The following is a 23233-nucleotide window of genomic DNA, read 5'->3' as shown; positions in this document are numbered from 1 at the left end:
ACTTGATGTGCGCTCCATACAAGGACAAGTATTGTGCTGTCCTAAAAATACCTCCTACGGGGCGAGTGATACTTAATCTGCGAGTTCGTACACGAAAACTTGAGACTCGTAAATGCAGTCGCTTTTACTAATCATGACATGCGGAACCCCCTCATTGGCATTTCTGTGGCGCTTTACCGGGTTATCCGAGACTACTAAGCTGGAGACGATTACACTTTCGTTCGCTTCACGGAATTGGCCACTCCGGTTTGTTAAACTTGCCGCAGCGAAATCAAAGGAAGTTTTCTCGTCGACAAGCACGCTTGAGGAAGTAAAGAAAAATATAATGCAGATTACTTTACGTGAGGCTAATCTGGGTCACAGAACAGCTTGTCGGCTTTCATAGGTGGTCCTGCACTGCTACGGTAGCTTGCGTTTCGGTCGTTGGGACGTGGGTTCGAGTCCCGCCTCGGCGAGCGAACTTCGTTGACTTTTACCGTATTCTATCTATCTATCTATCTATCTATCTATCTATCTATCTATCTATCTATCTATCTATCTATCTATCTATCTATCTATCTATCTATCTATCTATCTAGCCGTCAACGACTTCTAGCTCTCCTGGCTGTTTGAATGAGATTTATACCTAAATTAGTATAGCATAACATTACTGTGTGACAAGCATAAGCGACTTGTGGTAACATAAAAATCAAACCATATATGTCATAAATGTGATCATACACATGTTATGTTCTTCCTGCTCCTGCGGTTGTTTTCTTCACGTGACATATTGCAAAATTGGAATGGTATTACATGAATGCATAGTGAACATAACAGGCCCTTACGTGGAAATTATGACATGCGTGTCATGTAAGTCATAACGACATATCACGCTAAGGATGTGCTCGAGGCCGTTTCGCTAGCTTCACAAACACCAAATTTGGTATTACGTGACTTGAATGGATGGCGAAGATATATGACTGGTGCAAGCATGGTAATCATGATAGGCGTGTCATATGAGAACTTGACTACGTCCAACACTCACGACGCACTTGCGGCCATTTCGATTGCTTCACATTTAAGAAACTCGGTATTTTGTGACGTGAATGGATCGCGAGTAATATCAGTGGTGCGAAAATGACAATTTTAACATGCATGTCATCTATGATCATGTCTACATGTCACGCTCATGATGCGCTTGTGGTCGTTTCGCTAGCTTCACATATTACAAATTAGGTATTACGTGACGTGAATGGCTAACGAAGGTTTGTGAATGGAGGAATTATGTGAATCATGGCATGCCTGTCATGTATAAGAACTTGGCTACATGGCACTCTCATAGTTTGCTCACGGTCATTTCACTAGCTTCATATATACCAAATTTGGTGTTACGTGGCGTGACTCTATGACGAAGGTATGTGACTGGTGCAAATGTAATAATAATTAAATGCGTGTCATGTAAGAACAATACTAGAAACAACACTCATGATGCGCCCATGGTCGTCACTAGCTTCACATATACCAAATTTGGTATTACATGACGCGAGTACTAAACACAACGAACAAAAATTCCAGCCGAAAAGATGATAATCATGACATGAAAATGATTTACTGCATATTTTCGTCCACCTGGTAACGTTGTGCTGATTTTATTGGAACATATCAACTTTCCTCATTTCTGCCTTGCATATCATCGATTCCCACTCTACGGGGGATCTGCCCATTTTTTATTATGTGCTTGCTGCTGCAATAATTGCGCGGATTTCACCATATGTGATGTTCATTATGTTAACAACTTTGGTTACCTCAATGAATAATATATGCTCATGGGCATCACTCATGCGGATGGAGATGCCTTTTCATGCGTCACGATTAGTGGGTCCACATCAAGCGGTACTACATCTGCCAAACACCAATGGGCATTTTACATTTCACTACCTTCAAAATTCACTATAAACAACCGACTAGTTCTATGAGGACACGTCTCGATTTCCTGGTTTGTCCATGTACGCAAGCAAACTGGTTTCAACCTGATTTACGTGCCTGCCTTTCCTGAGCTTTTCTCTCTGTGTGTGTGATAACAATTTATAAGCAGTTTTTTGCATTAGGACCCGAATTAACCATCTCCAAAAGTTTGAAACAGTTCACTTTTCACAATAATTCCCCCCGAATGAAGCAATGACTTAATTAACCATGCCGCATCCGTTGCAAGCATAGCTGAGAATAATTTTAAAATCAATGTTCAGAATTTTTTAGGTGGAGAATATTTACATAGGTGCGTGTAATACATGCTTGTATTACAACTGCGTTCGAGCGAAGATTTTTAGCTTTTTTGTACTATATGCTGCTTAGAAATGCATGTATATTTTTATATTTTGTCAGGTTTTTGCGCTTGTTTAGTGTGAAAAAGAAACAAATGTGGTGCAAGAATTTTATGTCAGCACTAACTCAATACTGTTCAACTCAGCGTTGTTAATAAATTTTTTATCAGTTGAATAAACTTATGTATTTATTGTATTCAGTAACGTCTTCAATAACGTGCACAGGCAGCACACAGTACACAGACCTCTAGCATTCCATCTCCATCGAAATGAGACTGCTGCGACCGGGATTGAACCTATGACATTTGGGTCAGCACTCAAACATCACAATCGCCACAAAACCACGGCACACTGCCTTCAATGTACATTACGTCTGTATTGTGAAGATATAATATAAATAAAACTTTGCGTGAATGAAGGTCGAGATGTTTCAAGCGCAGCATTGGGTAATATTTGTTAATGGGCACAAAAAAGACAATTAACTTGGTCCAGAAATACTTTCGGGCTGAAACGAAAATCCGCGTCTAGCATAAGGGTTGAACCTGAGGCTACAAAAGCATGAAAAACACTCGCTAAAATGTGTGGACTTTGGCGGCTTCTTAAGGAGGTGAAGCTCGTCAGGAAGCTGAAATCATGCATGCTGTTACGAGGTCTACGTAAGCCAGTCATTGTTTCGTAACGTCCTAATAAATATATACATTACAGGATGTTGTAAGAAACCGTCGAAACTATCTTACGTGAATGGTAGACAGCTCATATTTTTCCACAAACACAGACATTGAGAATGGCGACCTGGTGTGACAAAGCCAGCGCTCGTGTCGCGTGCTGTGCATCGCTCATAGCCCTTGCTCCGCAGCTCTCAGTTCTTTGAATATGTGGAAAGACTACATACCCCCTCTGCCTAATTTTATATTATCCGGTAATTGGCACGCTATTACGCGAACGGAGCTCTACGGGGAGCTAGCAGTCCAAAGGGATGCGAAGAGCAGTGAAAAAAATGCCATGGATGTTTTGTACAGTCTGAAATTATTGTATTGTTCGATTACTAGAAAGTACTCAGGCAGACGAAGAACTCACCACAAGCTCACATACCGCGGTGGACAGGAATCTGTAGCGAGTAACTGTTGACACAGTTATCGGTTGCGCTTCAGTGGTTCACTTGTAGGCTGTAGACTTCCGTGGATTAGACACGCATTGGCACGAGTACGGAAGTACGTGGCCGTAATCCTGTAAAACAGAAGTTGCGTCGGTGCCCACCCACTAAGCTGGCCCGGTTGAGCGGCATCTTTGCGATCACTTGGTCTGATATTGGAAGCGGAGAAAGCGGGTATAAAAGGCCAAAGAGGCGTGAGCACCATCAGAAGAGTTCCCGACTCTTGCGTTACCTGCCCAAGTCATGAACTCTCTGGTGAGTCAACCCTTCATGTTCAGCTTGAGCTGAACGTTCTCTCTATGTTCAGAAAAAAACATGATTCTTAGCAGCAAGTGATGTACCATATAGTAGAGCGGCGGGCCTGTTCCTCTACCTTGGCACACGACGTGACACCTCTTTCTCTGTCTTCAAGGTCAATTATTCTTAATAGTGCGTTGGAGCATGAGCGACGACTTCGTTTTGGTAGGCGCTGTGGAATGACTATACGTCGTCTTCGGTTTAATCTATGAGAGCAGCAGTTTGAAGTACCTCACTAAACACGAAAAATGAGCATAAGCTCCAATGCCAGTGAGGCTAAAAGCCATCGGGAATTAGTGACGTAACCATATTCTTGTCGTTTGATGAGAGCGTTAAGATAAGACATAGCATGGCATCGTCGTTCTGTCATAGGTAGGCCGATCTTGAAGGCACGTAATGTGCAGAAAGTTCGCAATGGTGTAATTTTAAAACAAAGCTATGATGTGAAGCAAGGGTGCGAGGGCCAAGCATGCGAGGGCCAAGGATGCGAGGTTAATGCTATTTAATGTAAAAAAAAAATAAGCGACGATTCTCGCGAACACGTTATCTCGGGCGTTGAATAATGGGTCTGTGGGTTTGGGCGTTATGAACTGTTTGTTTCTTATTTCATTATTTTTGCCGCAGTTACATTCTGCAAGGTGAACATGCACAAGCATTCACTTGTACATGCAGGTGAGCCTCGCGATCGTCTGCTTGGCGCTATTGGCGTGCGTGTCAGCCGGTGGTGTTGGTCTCGGCTACGGCGGTGGGGGCCTCGGCTACGGCGGTGGGGGCCTTGGCGTCGGCAGCAGCGTGGTGTTGCTCAGAGGTGGTCCTGGATTCGCCAAAGCTGTCGCCGGGCCGACCTTCCTCGTTAGCACGGTGCACCACGTCAGCAAGGTGCACGGTGGCGGAGCAATCGTCGCACATAGTGGACTTGGTGGTTATGGAGGAGGATACGGCCTTGGCCACGGTATCAAATGGTAGTGGACAGCCTGCTCACATAAACAGGGAAATCACGTAAGTTTTAACAACCTCACAGCTCTGCCAGTGAGCAGAAGGAGACTGATCGCGGCGATATTAACATAAAACTGAAGGAGCTGCCATGAAATTACCCCAATAAACTTCTGTTTTGCAACAAAGTTTGAGCATCCTAATTCTGGGTTTGTCAGTGAAGTGCTTTTTTTTGCGACCACAATGCCGTACCATTAGCAAATTGTGTAACTATGTTAAGAAGGAGTGCTGGAAAACCTTTTATTCAGGAATTTTTTAGTGAGGAAGCGCATTCTAAAATCACGTATTTCTAGTTCTATATGCGGGAAATTTCGTTCCATATGCATGATGGCACAAAATTACGGTGCAAGTTATCTCCACAGAAGCAGTTAAGTGTGAAACTCTTCTCTGACGTTAAACGTTCTCTGACGTTAAACGATCGCTTCATTTAGGATTTGATCAAGTGCATAATGACATGCTTTCGTAGTTGCCCTAAAGATGAAGTCAACCATAAAAAATGGCAAATAATGATGCACCTGGAAGCCGTGATATAGCTAGTGCACTACAGTGCCGCCAACTATTTTTCTGGCTCAGCTATTCTTGCTTTAAATTTATACTAATAGATTAACTTGAAAGCAATGTTATGCCGGTGAACGTGGACTGGCGTCGACCTTGAAGCTGCTATAATTATAGCGCACCAACCTAACAGCGGTGCTCCCGCGTATGCAAAAATTGCGCAGAAGTTCCGCTATAGAGGAACGCTCACAACCGCATGTGTTGAGAAATTCACTTTGCACAGAACCTGATAAGAAAGAAGCGTCCAAATGTGTGTTAAGCAAATGAACGATTGGACTTGATAGCGCTGCGGTATACGCTAAACATGCAGCTGAATGTTTCTAAAACTGTGTGAGGGTGCAATGCTTTAATTGCGACACAACATATAAACAATATATGGAGGAATAGCAAGGCAGCTTTTTAGGTCGGCTCAATAATACAAATGTGCTGGGTGAATTATGTTTGCCGGTCATTCTCAAAAATGGATCAGAACAAAGATCAGTAATATATTTCATCAGCAGTTGATCTAGCTCATCAGAAGATCAGTTGATAGTTCATCAGCAGTGGTTATATGTTCTAAGAAACAACGTTACACCGGAAGGTACTAACTTGACAATGACATTTTATTTTCTTGATATTTTATGTCGGTACAAGAACGGATGCAATCTGTGAAACATTGTCACAAATATTTTGGAAGCGGCCACAAATAGCTGGAAGTATTGAGACCTTCCCTTCGCGAGAGTGTCCTAATATATAACAACAGGCAGGCATAATTCAGCATTTAACCATGGTATGGATAGTTTTCTATCTTGCTTTGTTTGATTGTACATTACTAATGCCCAGTGTGTTCTTTTTTTCAGTGAATTACTGCTCAGAAGTTAAAGGCTTAATTGGTTGCGCTCGACGCAAACATCATGACCTGACCTTGCAATAAACCATATTACCAAGCTTTACTGAGTGATGTAAATAAAGTGTTTCGATGTGCTTCAGTGGTTTTAAATTGTGCACATTCACCCACCCTGTTGCGAATCCGACATTGGACTACGATGTAGGGAGCACGAAGGCGCGTGCATAATTACCTGCATCCTCGGAGGCCGGATATCAACGACAGTGAAATTGAATGGAGAGCAATAGCTAAGCGGCTCAGTGGGCACAACGAAAGAGCGGAGACGCAAACTGCGTATGAGTGACCCGCTTGGTGAGCCCACGATTTTACGGAGCGAGCCGCTCAACTGCTCAATTCGTCGCCTCCGCAGAATGTCCGCAATGTTCCAGCGTGTGAGCGTTCTCCAGCCAAAACCTCTGCTCGGTTGACAGTAGCTTGAACTGTGTTCAACAGGCGCGGCAGCCATGCGCTACACTCTCTTCGATGAAACAAGCAAAGAATTCGCTCGGCATTATTCCTCTCTCAGACTTGCGCTCCGCTGGCCCCTCCGCTTTTCTGCTGGGCCCGTTGGCGAGCTGATCCGCTTAGCTGATAATATCTAATGAGCGTCTCTCATTATCACATGGTGGTTTAGGGACGTTAGACCCCACATAACAATCAATTATTCTCTAATGGCAAGCTCATCAAACATTAAACAGCGTTCTTTATTAAAACCTGCGCGCCCATTGTGTCGTCATTGCCGCCAAGAAATTTGTGTTAATAAAGGGCCCATGACCCAAAATTTTCTATCGCAATCTTCATTATGTGGGTTAACCCTTCTGTTTTAGCACATTGCCCGAGCGCCTAATATATAACTGAATATATTATTGCGATAGCATATATATGGACACACTCTGCTGTGTGCCGCCGACGTCACCGTCACTCGCCGTATATGTATACCTATCAATAGATATGAAACAGCAAGGAAGAAAAAAAAAACAGAAAAAGACTCCAGCGCCTGGAATTGAACTTGGGCTCTCCCAATTGTGTGTGCGAGGTTGTAACCACCGAACCACTGAAGAGCACGTCCTTCACCAATCCAACGGCAGGCTATTTTTATCTACCCTTTGCCGTTAATAACGGGCATCTTGGGAGAAATTATAGTTTTTTTAGGATTAGGAGCAAGGTGGCGCAATGAGCGTGCGTCGCCACATCACGTGGCGACACGTGCTCTAATCTTCCATGCGTATATTGCGCCGCATAGAGGAGGGAAGCGACGCTCTCTGGCGCACCCCTATCTCGCAATGGAAAGGAGGGGAAGATCGTACGTCTTGGCTGGCCTCAACTTTACCTGAAACAATTCTGTTCTGCACTCGTCGACAACTTTTCATGGCACTAAAGGGAAAGCTACGGAGACGGAGCTTCTGCACTTGTAGCACTAAGTGAAGTAGTTCATTTCGGAGCACTCTCGTAACGTTAAGAAAAATTTACGGGGCCCCAATCAGCGTTCCATGTAGACGCAGACGCCGCTTAGCGTTTGAGCTGCACGTAAAAAGGCTGGACTTTCTTACACGTTCAAAAACACAAAGCCACAATGAATGAATCGAAATAATTACATAAATTTTAATGGTGAGAGCTGCGTCCTGTCTGGAATATCTCCACGCAGAAAATAAAGGAGCAATGTTTATAGTTACCGGGCCCACAAGGTTCACTGCAGTTTTCGTAGACTCCATTTGCAAAAAAAAAAAAAATGCGCGCTTTTCGGACACAGCGAAGTAACAACTGAGACACTTATTTGCGTGCATCTGCTCCTTGGAGTACGTTTCATGCATCATTTGTGCGTAAGAAACGCGAGACACGTTACGATCTGCTTTTTATTCTGTGCGTGACCTTGCAGTTTGTTGCTATCGCGTTCATCGCTTCACCTTTCCGGCAAAGTTTTTTTTTTTTTGTAAACACGCAACCACCCTGAGAGTACTTCATCGCTCTAACACTTGTGAGTATTGAGTAACCAGCAGCTAGCTGCGTGAGCGTCTGCATTGCGGTGAACAATATTCCTATTTTCCTTTCCCCTCTCTGTTCCCTCCTACTGAAAGAATAGGTAGTTGCAAGCTTGCTCTCTTTTTTATGTGTCATTGCGTATCTATGTATACAAATCAAACAGATAAATAAATAATGATTGTCGCATGTCAAATCAAAATGTAGTAGGTTTCTTGAGTTCGTCACTGCAACTGACCGATTTGCAGCTGCTGTAGTATTGATAGAAGACAGCGGCTCTACTGCTTGATGGACATGACGTCGGCTGCGGCGGCTGCATTTCCGATGGAGGCGGAAATGTTGTAGGCCCGTGTACTCAGATTTGGGCGCACGATAAAGAACCCCAGGTGGTCAAAATTTCCGGAGCCCTCCACTATGGCGTCTCTCATAATCATATGGTGGTTTTGGGACGTTAAGCCCCACAAATCTATCAAATCTGGACATGACGTGACATGTGCCATGACGAAGTGGTGGTCATCGGTATTGGGTGACGTTTAGTTTGGTGGCTCTTGGGATTCTTTTGTACTAAAGTATTCCGCAATTACGACCAGCTTTTATTGTATGTTTCGACGTGATAGACACACAGCTTCTCAATTTAGAAAGAAAACACAAATTTCGGGTGCCCATGTCATTATTCTTTCAAGATATTACGACAAAAGTCTTTTATATGAAGTTTTACGAAAGATCGACACTCCTAATTTCCGACACAAAATTGATGTTCGTAAAGTGGTACCGTTTAACTGCGATAATTTAAGAAGAAAAGTTCAGTCAGCTGACCGGGTAACCAAAACATCCATGCACTGACATTTCAGAACGCAAGCATATCGCAGTCATCGCTAAGCTATGCCTGCAGTGAGGTCTCACGACGCGAACAAGTCAAACATGCTCTGTGCTTTGCCACACGAGCATAACACCGTAGTGGGTGCAGGACTAAAGCCCCTGAAACTGCTTAATGTTTCAACACTCTATAAAGAAGAGCGCAACTCCTATCTTTTCCCATTGGTATTTTTATGCAAAAGGTAGTCTGCCTTAGCAAAACACGGTGTTTACGTGTTACAGCCACGACGGCAGCAATATGATTGCGAAATGTTCTCCTCTACTTAGGTAAACATTCGTCTTTTGTAGAACTTTACAATTGACAGTGCGAAACAGGGTGCTGCAGAGCACAAGGCCTACTTGGACAGCTCCATTGTTCTTGCGTCGTATTAATCACTGAAGCTTTATCACCAAAAATGTTTTTTTCCACTGGCTGCGCACATCTCAAAACCAAGGACAACACGAATTGTGTACACGCGATCGGCACGCGCCATTTATCAGTTCTATGAGTGCCAAGCGCCGTGAGAGTTTCCCACCACTCAGCTGATTGGCCTTGCAAACCCACCGGGTGGTAACGACATTGCCCGGTCGACGTCGCAGCCTCGCCTTATCGACACGAGTGGTTCAATGTGTGTGCTCGCCTGGATGAGCACACGTGATGCGGCACGATTACGAACAAAAAGGTGGCGCAACACGCTTGTTTTGTGGGAGTCTCAATGGGATGCGAAAAGAACGACGGGGTGCGAGAAGAAAGAAAATAGAAACTGATTCTTCATCGTTCATGTCTACTGTGGTGATTCGATTTTTCTTGCCTGCAAATTTCGCTTTGACCCCAAATGTCAGCGTGCTAAGACCCAACGTGTTTGCCAATCGAACCGGTATTTTTACTAAAAATTACGTGATTCTGAAAATGTGCTCTGTCTTCATAATGCTTAAATCACGGAGAAAAAAATGATAATTTTGCGTTAGCAAGAACTTGTTGAGATTGGAAGATTTAGTCGGGACCCGGAGCTATTTAAGGGTCGGGGCGAAAACAAACCAAAGAGCCGGAGACAAAAGCTGTAGCGTTTACTTACAATTATTTGCATTATTTAGGCAGCATTATACATGGAAAAAAGGAAAGCGTTCTGGGGCGTCTTGTGGTCGTGTTTTCATCTCCTGGTCTTCTAAACGATTGAGGCCAGATGAGTCCAATGAAATAGTCAGCCTGATTTCCGCCCTTGAAGAGGAAAAAACAAACACCGCCTTCTTCCGAACCCAGGAAAGAGACAAAGAGGCGCATTTTGTTGATTGATTGATATGTGAGGTTTAACGTCCCAAAACCACCATATGAATATGAGAGACGCCGTAGTGGAGGGCTCCGGAAATTTTGACCACCTGGGGTTCTTTAACGTGCACCCAAATCTGAGCACATGGACCTACAACATTTCGAGGCCCATTTTGTCGCACCGCGAGGGAGAAACACACACAATACACTACACAACCAACACAGGGTAATGACGGGGAGTCTTCCACGCAGAGATGACCCTTCGAGGAGGCATCGCTGCGGGCAGGCCATAGTACGCGGGAAATGATGGCTGAAAAGGCACCTACACTCCAAGGCAAAAGGTTGTTAACAGGGTGTGGGGTTCGTCTTTTTGGGAACTAATGGGGCTCCCACAATCATTATTCCCCTTAAGGACTAACACACCGGGTCTAACAGTTATTCCCCACAGACGAGCTCAAAGAACTAACATTTAGTCCTCACATTCACACCTTAGTGAGTAACCGTTAGTTCCATTGTTCACCTCAAAGGATTAACATTTATTCCTCGAATGTGGACCTTATAGGCCAACTGTTAATCCCCACATTTACACCTTACCGGGCAACCATTAGTCCTCAGAGTTGCACCTCGCCAGACGAACGGTTGATCCACTCAAATACTCTAATCGGATAAACTTGTTTATCCCCAGTTCAAACATTGTATTTTTGTTTATTTTTTTCCAGGCCTAATACTTTTTTCGCCTGTTTTCCTGCGCAGTGAGCAACAAATTGCGCAAAAAAGAACACGCGAAAAAGTAGTTAGCCACCTATGTATAACTGCTTTCGCAGTCATGGCAACAATGAAAGACAAAAGTGAGACATGGAAATCTTTTATTTTTCTACATACACATGAAGTTTCTTCATTATTTTAGGGAAATACATGGTGAAGTGTGCTAGTCCAGTCTTGTTGTCACATCTTGTTCACTCCCTGTGGAGCTCCTTCGACGGAAGTGATAGATGACAGGCATTGCAGACGCCAGCGCACGCAGCCTGTTGCGTTCTCACGACTGCACGTACAATATTATAGTAAAAATGTTTGGACACGCGTGACAGAAAATAAAGATGCACGCATATGACAAGTACGTGCACGTTAATATAAAAACATGCGTGTAAAATATGACACAAAAAAGAGTATACCTTCAGATCTCGCACAGTCCTTCTGAAGCTGCTCTGACAAATGAGATGGATCACAGGCATCGCAGACGCCAGCGCACACAGTCTTCAGCACGGTATGTGCCCACGGCTGCACAATAAGTACGTGAAATAGTGAGTCACATGTGACAGAGGATGAATACAAATGGATATGAGAAATGCGTGCAGGGTGAAATGAAAACATACGTGAGATATGACATGCTGAGCATTTCACCGTGATGTCACACATTGTCAAAGACTCATTTCGATCCCCGTTGCGCAACAGCTTAGAAGCGGAGGCCACAGCCACCACTCCGCGAACCACCGTGCCACTAACAAGTGGGCGAGTCCTAAGCGGGCAACGTCGTTCAACTCAAGCAAGCGAACGCGAGACAAAACACGGCGCTGCATGTGGAGTGTCTGCCGCCAGCGAACTTCGAACAGGAGAGTGAGCGTACGCTTGGCCGCATCCACGAACAGCGCCGAGCTGGTTTGGAGCTAGCGCTGAAGAAATCTACGGTAATGCGGCCCATTTTCACAAACTCGAGCGAGTGCAGCGCTGCAACGCGAGTCCGCGGTCGCGGCCAACGATTGGCGCCGAGCTGCTTGCGACCGACTGTAAGCCAACTGTAATGGCGACCAATTTTCAGTGAGTTCCGACCCTAGCGAAAGCCCCGCCAGGCTGTGCTGGTGCACTAACAGCGCGCAACATACTACAACCAAGCTCTTTACGAGAACCCGCAACGTGTTTTGGACCACTCCGAACACAGCGACGAGGTCTCAGCCAAATATTGTCAGCCCGGAGCTCATCGCGGCGGCGAAACAGACAGGTGAGCACACAATGAGTGAGCGTACGGGAGGCCGACGGCAATGGCGGCCAATTTCCAGGCGCTCGCAAAGCACAGGCGAACTGCAGACGCCCAAGCTGACCTTCGCGGTGTATTTCGTGCGTGAGATATACAACACGACTGAGCCCGTTGCCGGCAAGCGTGATCCGTATCACACATACGGCAAGTAGAGTAGAATAAAGAATGATAACCTACTTGCTTAATCTTCCAGCGCTGATTTCTTCCCTGATTCCGACTGAAGTATATATCCGATAGGCCTGTTGTCTTCTCGTCCGCCATATTGACCTTCCCAACTGAAGCTGTCGTGCTTCGGTCATGACTATCTCGAAGCCAGAAATATACAGCGCAGCGTGGTGACGTGTCGAGACTTGCTCCGGACTTCGTGGGTCTAGCGAAACGTAAAAGCAGCAGCCCACACTCATCCAAGCGTACACAAAAGCACCTCGTCGTAATTCCTAGATCGTCGAATCCAGGCAGCCGTGGTCGGGCTTTCCAAGCGCGACGCAACGCGAATCATCGCCAGCAAAATATGGGGAAAGGGTGACCCAGCAGAGGAGGAGAAGCACGGGTAGTAACCTTGGCAACGCTTTTCGCACTGCCTGCAATCCCCTGGCGCTTCATCCCTTTTGAGCGTGTTTGGAGACTAAGTGGTTTGCGCGCGGCACGCTACCCTCTGTGGTTGCTCCTCAATGGTCTATCCGTTCATCGCGCGCGCCTATTGGGTTTCCGTTATTCCTTTTTCGGACAATTTTGCCTTAGAGTGTAAGAACGCAACAAACGTCCTCGAAGGTGGTTCTCTGGCACTCGCCTTCTTGCCAGATGCACTTCGACGACTTAAGCAACGCAGAAGTTACAAATCTTTCCAGGCAGCTCAGACAGCAAACATCCCTTTCTAGGTAATCCCTCAGTTGTGCGTGTCCAAAATACTTTTGGCGAGACGAGCCAATCCCCTTAAATAAATTGCAGTACCCTACTCCTGTGTTGTGTTGATTTTCGACACCTTAAGAGCGCTGCAAAGCCGGAATCTTTCCACACGTCCAAGTGGTGACAAGACATGGTGGCCGATCACAACAGACTCTACAAGTTATATATAGACTGGTAAACAAGCACTGCCGTAAAACTGTCATATGAATCCCTCAAATCACCCAATTTCATTTACCACAGCATTTGCTTTCTTCGCCGTCACTTTTAGTAAGCCAGTAAGAATATAACAAACGCTTTCTATTTTTCTCAGACGCCGTGTTGCCACTATACTGTAACTGCAAATGCACAGCTCCTGCGAACTAGTATACTTTGCTGGATAGTGGATATACTTCTCGTTTATTTGAATAGAAGTAACATGTTCAACAGATTCAGAAAGTGGGCGAACTATAGAAAATTAAGAGCCTCCACGTATTCCAACCTTTATTATGTAACTTCGAGAATTCAGGCGCTTCCCGGAGCAACCAACAGCTCGTCTGCCCTGCCACCACTGTCTACACTGCATCTTCTTTCCGAGAGACGTGGTGAGAGGGCACGCATCTCAAAGACCACTGGTTGCATCCGGGTAAAACATATCGAGTACGCCAATGCCCTGCAATGTCTCTTTCGTTTAGCGTATATATTAGACTTGCTTTTCGCCTTGGTGAAGTATTACAGTGAGGGTGCCTGAATGGTTGAAGGACCTGTGGACAGTGTTGGGAAACGGTGTAGCGAAATATATAATAATAATAATAATACGTTTATTTCATCATCATTGTGTACATGATGACAGGGGCCCGCAGTAAAAGCTGCAAAATCCGAGGATCGTACAGCTTGACTGAGCTGCTGACCCCTAACTTGGCGAACAGCAAGGATTCACCAAATGTGCATAATATAACACAACCAAATGTGCATAATATAACAGAAAAAAAAATGAAAGACACAATACAAGGAAGTACACTTTTAAGGCACAGAAATCGCGAGCAAACAGATAACAGGAATTATGAAAGAAAAAATGATAACAACTCTTTATTTGTCAATGTTTCAAGGGGTGCGTTTTTAGCTGCGAAGCTATTGAGCAGTCGCGGAAGCTGGTTTTTCAGGGTTTGCGTGCCGTAAGTTGTTCTGTATGTTTGAACGTGCCATATATCTGTATTTCTTGTTCTGCATATATGTTTTCGCGGCTCTAGCAGAGAAATCTTACGAAGTAGAAATGTACTATACTTGATTTCACGCTTGAAGGAATGACAAAGACGATACTCATATAATTTAGTTACCCGCACAATTTTGTGTTTGGTAAAAAGTTCGGTTGTTGTGTGCCAGCGAGGAAGGTTTTCCATTACGCGTAAGAAGCTTCTTTGTAGGACGTGTAATTTGTTTAGGTTTTCTTGTGTCGTGGTACCCCAGACTAAGTGACAGTAGTTTAGATGAGAATAAAATAAAGACTGATAGATTAGGATCATCACGTTCAGTGGCAGCATCTCACGTTTTCTGTAAACAATGCCTAGTATCTGCAACAGCTTGCTACCAAGATAGCTTACATGGTCGTCCCAGGACAGTTTTTGATTTATCATAACTCCTAATGTTTTAATCGATGGCACTATTTCTAGGGGAATACGCTGAAAACATATATCTCTTGTTAATGTGACTTTTTTGTTTTTTCCTCTAAAGATGACAACTTTAGTTTTTGAGCTGTTTATCTGTAATGCGTTCTTTCGTGTCCAGTTATCAAGTTTGTCTAGAACGTCATTTGCTTGTTCTGTCAACTCGCCTATATTATCTCCAGCTAGAAATATGCTCGTGTCGTCAGCGTAGCATACAATTTTTGCGAAGGGTATAGTCTGCACAATATCATTTATAAACATGTTAAAAAGAAACGGGCCCAAAATGCTGCCTTGTGGGACGCCACACTGAACAGGCCGTGTATCGGATAAGAATCCGTTTGGGCCCATCGCTGTTATTCTGCTGTTTTTCGCACACCATGGTTTTAGTGTCTTGAACTTTCTAAATTGGCGGAATGACGTATGCCGCGTGACATACAAAACGACAATACATATACAAAAACAGCACCGTGCTGACTATCTCCACCAAGTGCGAAGCGGAATCACCGTCTGATAAGCGCCACGCCGACGACGACTGGTCAGCTGGCTGCTCAATTCTCAATCAGTGGTTTTTTTCGCAGCAATTGTGCGCTTAAAAGCCCCTTGGCCGTGTTTAGAAAACGACACATTTCAAAATTGCGAATGGCTCTTGCTCTCGTTATTTTCTATGCATTTTGTACGATGTCGGCCCCAACTGATTTTTTGACGGAAATAAGAACTCTTTTTACCGCTTTCGTTTCCACTATCTCAGAAGCTAACTTTCGTGTTAGGATGCGACATTATGACGTGTCGATAAAAGTTTGAGAATACGCAGAGGCAGACCAAGGATGACAAATATTTTTTGGAGTTAATTTAAATATGAACCACGTCGGGAGCAATATTGCCTAAAGATGTCTGTCCGTGTCATACTATTTGCCGAAGACAAACATTTTATGAACACAACTGGGAGCAAAAATAAACGCGAAAATTGATTAGCAACATATAATTGCTCCATGAAATTTAGAATAAAAGGTTCCTTAATTACATGAATCGTATAAATTACGCTCGTTACGTGTCTCAAGCACATAATAAAAGAAGCCTGAAATAACAATATTCATTATGCAGGGGACATGCTATACAGCTATTCTTCCCCTTTTCAGGTAAATGTTCATGAAAGAGTAAAGAAAACAATAAAATTTATGTTCGTGACATTTATCGTGTGTTCCTTGTTTCACTGGCTATGATGGTGTGCACATTGGCATAAGGTTTTTCTTTGAGACCTATGCATTTCAACCACTTTTATTTGGAACAAGGAGCGCGTGCATAAGAGTTCAAAGTTAGTACTCGTCTTGTTTCGTTGCTCCTGCTTGTTCGCTAGTTCAGTGCGCTGCTTGTTAAAAAAAGATTGCATAGAACTTCGCAAGGTGATTTTTTTCTAACCGTCCGTCGTTGGGAGCCATTTCAAAGTTCTACGACGCGATGGAAGTTTTACCTTTTTTTATGTGAGCAAGTAATTGGTCAGTTTCACGATAAACGCATTTCTTTGTTTTCGTGACGAGCGTTTGTTTACATGAGGAACCTATTAAATTCATAGGGTGACTTTCCAGGCAGTAGTGTCTCGGCAAGGAATGCAGGCATGTCTGCCTTCAAAAACTCTTTGGTGAGTGCATATCTAGAGAAACATGAACATTTTATCTCGTTCAAACACTGGGCACAAGCTCCCGCTCTCACCTTGTGGTGCATAGAAACGGACTTGCCTTTACAGGAATACACGGAACGTTCAATACAATTTATTGGCCAGCAAATCAAGAAAACTGATATTGATGACTTTCCTATATTTGGTATATTCATTGTTGTGGCTCATTGTAATCTTTTTGTAATTTCCACTCTATTGTCCATCTGGTATTGTATTTTGCGCAGCCCTCTTGCGCCTCCCCATCACCAGAACTGTTGTGGAGTTCCCACTCCGAAACTGAAATGATTCCACATTTCGGTAACCCCGGAGCAGTAGGGTAATAGATTGGAAACAACGCTTGGTGAAATGCAATGTGAATGGAATTAGGCGTCTTTTCCGCGGATTGAAATGGGAATAAAATCACGTCTGCTTCTGAAAATAGAGCACGTTTTCGCCTACGTGCTGTTTTTCAAACTTCAAACACTAGTAAATCAGGCCCTTGATTTGAACACTAAAGCTGTATTTCGAAGTGACTTGGCTGTTTACAAGTTCAGTAGTCATACTATTCTATCCTTTTATTATATATATATATATATATATATATATATTGCCACGCTTTGTTGGTAGCAGAAGACGAGAGTGAAGAAGTGAATGGCATCTGTGGCTGAGTAAACAGTCCTCCACTTCGAGTTCCTGCCTATCGTTTCCTCTCGCGACACACTGGTGGAAGAGCTGGGTACTGTACTGCAACGTCTTATGCCTGCTGGTCCTCAACCAGAAGCAACCACCGCCAGTGCACCAGGGTCTGCTGATATCTATCGAAGCAGCCGCCGGCTTCAAGGACTACCACCACAGTACGGCCCTTTGGCAAGTTCCGTGAGGGCAATGTTTGCCACATCCGCAACCCAAACCGAGCATGACACTCTCGCTAGCGTACCCTGTGTCATCAATATGCCTCGCACACCCAACCCATTCCATGGTGATGCCGGTGAGGACGTCGAAGACTGGCTTGACCATTTCGACCGCGTCGCTGCCATCAACGACTGGGACAATCGCCGTAAGTTGAAGAACGTGTATATCTATCTCTCTTAGACGCTGCAAGAGTGTGGTATGAGGACCACAAAACTTCATTTACAAGTTGGCAGGAATTCTATCGGCAGCTTCGCGAGGCGTTCAGTAACCCTGAACGAATAAGAGAGCGGAGCAGGCACTTTCTTCGCGGTTTCAAATGCCAAACGAGAGCGTCGCCATGTTTGTCGAAGACATGTCGCGATTGTTTCGACGGGCTGACCCCCACATGCCAGAAGACAAGAAAGTGCGCCTGCTAATGCGAGGCGTAAAGGAGCAACTTTTAGCGGGCCTTGTGCGCAACCCTCCTACGACTTTGTCTGAGTTCATACGTGAGGCAACAATTATGGAGCGCATGCTTCGGCAGTGGGTGTCGCAGTATGAGCGTCAGATGGCCATGTCCGCTGTGTGCTCGCTTGTACCAGAAGGTGATAACAGGGAGGTGCTCACAGAACTCATACGGCAAGTTGTACGCGAAGAACTTCGCAAATTTCATGCAGCGTCCCCTCCCAGTAGCGCTGCTCTTACGGACGTCGTTCGTAACGAAATAGGGCAGTTCGTTCACTCCTCGCCACCATCGCAAGTCGAACCTCCCACGCTTTCCTACGCGGATGCCCTACGCGTCTCTACGCCGTCGACGGCAAATTTCGCTCATCCACCTTCTGGGACCCCCAGACGCTTTCCAAGTCCAGCCCATCGCCTGCCTTCTCAAACCGATTTTCGTCCTGGCCCGCGGAAGTCCACCATCTGGCGTGTACCCGACAATCGTCTTTTGCGCTACCATTGCGGCGAAGTTGAACACATGTACCGCGATGGTTACTACCGACGTATAGGCCTACGCGGATTTCACCCAGATGCACGTTGTCCACGCTATGGTGAACGCCCACAAGAAATTGCGGATTACTTGAAAGGTAGTCATCACGCTCCTGTCCCGCCGCGACGACAGTCACGGTCACCATCACCCCGTCCGTCCACATCAACGCACCACGCCCTACCCGCCTTTCGGTCCCCTGGTGTCAGTGGTGCAAGACCACGCCGGGGAAACTGAAAACGGCGACCTCCGGAGGTGAGGCCGCTATCACGCGAACCGAGAAATACCCTCGGTTCCCACCCATCTACACAAGGTGCTGACAACGTGGGACGGCCCTCAACTCATCACCGCTGGAGGACACCTCGTATCCCCTATATGAAAATGCACCGCCAGGCTTGAGATTTGTGCGTCAGCTTTTGTAGCATCATTCCTTGTACTGCCCAATTGTTCTCGGCCGGTCATTTTGGACATGGATTTTCTGCAAGAGTATGGAGCGATAATTAATCTGCGTGATTTGTTCGTCAGTTTTGTTAACTGTGTTTCTACAGATTCCGACATTGAGAACGAGCATCGTGGCGTGGCCTTACGCGTAGTCGGTGATTGCGTCACGTTGCCACCTCGCAGTAGAATCTTCGTGCTTGTTGAGTGTTCACGGGAGCAGTCGATTACGGGCATCGCCGAAAGTAACCTGACGTTATTACTTGATCGGGAAGTGGCCATTGCTCGAAGTCCCGTTGAACTCCGAAATGGCCAGACTACGGTTTTAGTTACGAACTTCGGTCGCGAACACAGGCATTTTGCGAAACGCGCAACCATAGCTAACTTGGAGGCATTGGATGATTTGGACGCCTTCCCTTTGATTACGACGATCTCGACTGAGAACAGCTGCGATACTGACGTGACTAGTCGCCTCAACGTCAATGGCCAGTTAGAAGAACCTAAGAGGGCAAGGCTCCTCAGTCTCCTCTCATCCTTTAGAGATTGTTTTGCCACTACTTCGAAAGTCCGGCAGACTCCTTTAATGAAGCACAGAATTCTCACTGAGCCCAACGTGCAACCCGTGCGCCAACATGCTTACCGCGTGTCGCAGAAGGAGCAAGATGTTATCCGTCATCAAGTGAAACAAATGCTCGACGACGACGTAATTCAACCATCGACTAGTCCTTGGGCGTCACGAGTTGTTCTAGTTAAATAGAAAGATGGTTCATTACGATTCTGCGTCGACTACCGCAAACTGAACAAGATAACGAAAAAAGACGTATAACCTCTTCCTCGTATTGATGACTTCTTGGATCGCCTGCGACACGCCCGTTCTTTCTTTTCCACAGATCTCTGTAGCGGATATTGGCAAATTGAAGTAGATGAACGGGACCGAGAAAAACCAGTGTTTATTACACCGGACGATCTCTTGAACTTAAAGTTTTCCCTTTTGGGCTGTGCTCCGCTCAAGCCACGTTCCAACGAATGATGGACACAGTTTTATGTGGCTTGAAGTGGTACTCTTGTTTAGTGTATTTAGATGGCGCAGTCGTTTTTTCCACGACTTTTGAACAGCACATTGCGCGGCTCGAGGCGGTTCTTCTGGCTATTCGCACTGCCGGCCTCCCTCTGAAACAGGTAAAGTGTTATTTTAGATATGAGAAACTGAAATTCCTTGGCCTCATTGTCAGCAGCAGTGATGTTCACCCCGATCCTGACAAGGCTATGGCAGTTGCTTTGTTCCCGATACCGAAAACAAAGCATGATGTACGCCACTTTCTGGGACTTTGTGCTTATTACCGCCGCTTCGTGCCGAACATTTCGAAAATCGCCGACTCTCTACAACAACTTGTCAAGGATGACATCGCCTTCGCCTGGGGCCCCAAACAATCCGGCGCTTTCCGCGACCTTCAACAACGCCCACAAACGCCACCGATCCTTGGTCACTTCGGCACCGAAGCAAACACAGAAGTCCGCACTGACGCGAGCAACCTTGGCCTCGGATGTATTCACGTGCAATATCAAGATGGCGTGGAACGCGTCATCGCCTACGCTAGCCGCACGTTGTCATCTGCGAAGAAGAACTATACTCGACGACTGAAAAAGAATGTCTGGCGGTTGTATGGGCCATAACGAAATTCAGGCCCTACTTGTACGGATGCCTCTTTCGAATCGTCAGTGACCACCACTCTCTCTGCTGGCTAGCGAATCTGAAAGATCCGTCGGGCCGTCTCGCAAGATGGAGCCTTCAGTTACAAAAATTCGATATAACGATGGTTTACAAGTATGGCCAGAAACACACCGACACTGACTGTCTTTCCCGCGCACCGGTCAAGGTCGCTGAAGAAGACAATGATGAAGACTTCAGCTGCCTTGCTATTCTCGCATCAATAAATGCCTGAGCAGCAACGCGAAGACCTAGAATTACAACCACTGATCGAATATCTTGAGGGACATCGTCCACAACCCCCACATCAGTTCGCGCGTGATTTTTGATATTTCTGTCTACGCCAAGGCATCCTGTACAAGCGCAACTTTCATTCAACGAAAACTGTTTACCTCCTCGTTGTTCCTGCTGCTCTCCGCGATTATATTTTGCGTGCTTGTCACGACGAGCCATCGTCAGGGCATCTTGGCTTCGCGCGTACTCTGGCGCGGATCAAGGACAAATACTACTGGCGGAAACTTACGAAAGCTGTCCGGCAGTACGTCAAGACATGCGCAGCCTGTCAGCGCCGCAAAACTCCAACGACGAAACCAGGTGGTCTGCTTCAGTCTTTGCGACCCCCTCACGCACCTTTTGTAAAGGTCGGGATGGATTTACTTGGCCCATTTCCGAAGTCTACGACTGGTAACCGCTGGATTGTGGTGGCCACCGGCTACTTGACCAGATACTGCGAAACACAAGCCGCCCAGCGAGCAACTGCTTCCAAGGTGGCTGACTTTTTCATCAAGAACATCGTTCTCCGCCACGGTGCTCCCGCTGTCATCTTCACAGATCGTGGTACTGCTTTTACGGCACAGTTGCTCCGACAGATCCTGTTGCTGAGCAGCACGACGCACCGAACAGCAACTGCGTACCACCAGCAGACTAACCGGTTAACCGAACGCCTTAACAAAACGATTGCAGATACGCTTTCGATTTATGTCGCCATGGATCAGAAAAATTGGGATGAAATCCTTCCGTATATAACAATTGCCTACAATACGGCTTTGCAGGAAACCACCGGCTTTGCTCCTTTTCGTCTGCTTTACGGCCGCGACGTCACCACAATGCTTGACACCATGTTGCAACCAACTCTGCCGGACACGATTACCCCGGACGCAGATGTATTTGTTCAGCATGCCGAAGACGCCCGGCCGCTGGCGCGCTTTAGCATTTTATTGCGGCAAAATCAAGATGCTCGCCGGTACAACACCCACCACAGAGCAGTAATATACGAACCCGGTGACCTAATCTGAGTTTGGACTCTTATACGTCAACGTGGACGCTCAGAAAAATTGTTATGTGGGTACTTCAGACCCTACCGAGTTTTTCGTCGCCTCGGCGAAGTGAACTATGAAGTTGTCCCAGCAGACACGTCACACCGTTCTCGCAGACCCCGCTCCTAGGATGTGATTCACGTCTCCAGGATGAAGCCGTACTATTCGCGTTGACTGCAAGTCAAGAACTTTGTGATGTGGCAATAGCCTTCAAGGCTTTTGTACATTACGTTCTTGTTTTTTTATTTTTCATCTCGTACTTTTTCTTTTCAATGGACACAGACATTTCTGACTACCGTTCGTTGTTTTTCGGAGCCGTAGCATTCATGCGATGCTTCTTCTTTTTTTTTCTTTGGGGAGAGGAAAATGCCACGTTGTGTTGGTAGCAGAAGACGAGAGCGAAAAAGTGAATGGCAGCTGTGGCTGAGTAAACAGTCGTCCACTTCGAGCTCCTGCCTATCGTTTCCTCTCTCGACAATATATATATATATATATATATATATATATATATATATATATATATATTGCTGCGTGCATGTTGATATTATGTGGGACGATGCGCGTGTTTGCCTGATGAGGAGGACAAGAGTGGTCTCCGCTCAGTGTCTGGTCTACTGGTCACGCCGCTGCTGCTGCTGGTTTGAACTATATTTCATCCACAGCCTCGTCGATACGGCGTCTCTCTTTCGTAACATATTTGGTTGAAGTGCTGGGTGTTTGTAACTCCCGATGACCTACACCAATTCAAGGTGATATCATTTAGGCTATGCAACACCCCAGCCACGTTTGAGCGTATGATGGACTCGCTATTACAAGGGTTCAAGTTGGTCAACATGCCTGTGCTACCTTAATGATGTCCTTGTATATTCGCCTACATTTGAGACACGCCTCCAGTGTTTGTCAGCGGTTCTCGACATCTTCCGCACTGCTGGCCTTCAACTAAACTCACCGAAATGTCACTTCGGCCACCAGCAGAGTACGGTGTTGGGCCACTTTTTCGATGCATCAGGTGTGCAGCCTGACCCAGAGAACATTCGTGCCGTCACGAGCTTTCCTGTACTACAGTCTGTCAAGGACATCCGGAGCTTTGTGGGAATTGGTTCCTATTTTAGAAGGTTCGTGAAAGATTTTGCAACGATTGCTCGACCACTCACCGACCATCTGAAAAAAGACGTGACTTTTACGTGGAGTTCCGCCCAAGCTGCCACTTTTTCTCATCTCATCACCCTTCTCACGACTCCACCTATATTGGCCCACTTTGACCCATCTGCTCCGACAGAAGTCCGAACCGATGCGAGTGGTCATGGTATTGGAGCCATCCTAGCCCAGCAGCGCCAGCGGGGACACGATCGAGTTATCGCCTACGCTAGCCGCCTACTTACAGCTAGCTGCCAGCGCAAC

At 45.8% G+C, this 23233-nt stretch overlaps 1 protein-coding gene across 1 annotated transcript; it reads left to right on the top strand.

Annotated features, from left to right (window-relative positions):
• The first annotated feature begins 3658 nt into the window (after window positions 1-3658).
• Window positions 3659-6261, top strand: LOC119159843 (uncharacterized). The gene is made up of 3 exons (XM_037412672.2): window positions 3659-3708; window positions 4423-4749; window positions 6138-6261. Exons 1-2 carry the CDS (start codon window positions 3697-3699, stop codon window positions 4714-4716), a joined length of 306 nt encoding a protein of 101 aa, XP_037268569.2. The 5' UTR covers window positions 3659-3696; the 3' UTR covers window positions 4717-4749; window positions 6138-6261.
• Window positions 6262-23233: the final 16972 nt, after the last annotated feature.

The sequence above is a fragment of the Rhipicephalus microplus genome, chromosome 3, assembly GCF_043290135.1.
Source record: "Rhipicephalus microplus isolate Deutch F79 chromosome 3, USDA_Rmic, whole genome shotgun sequence".
NCBI classification, from domain to species: Eukaryota; Metazoa; Arthropoda; class Arachnida; order Ixodida; family Ixodidae; genus Rhipicephalus; species Rhipicephalus microplus.
The sequence above is the reverse complement of the archived record's forward strand: the minus strand, read 5'-3'. Positions and strand labels throughout refer to the sequence as shown.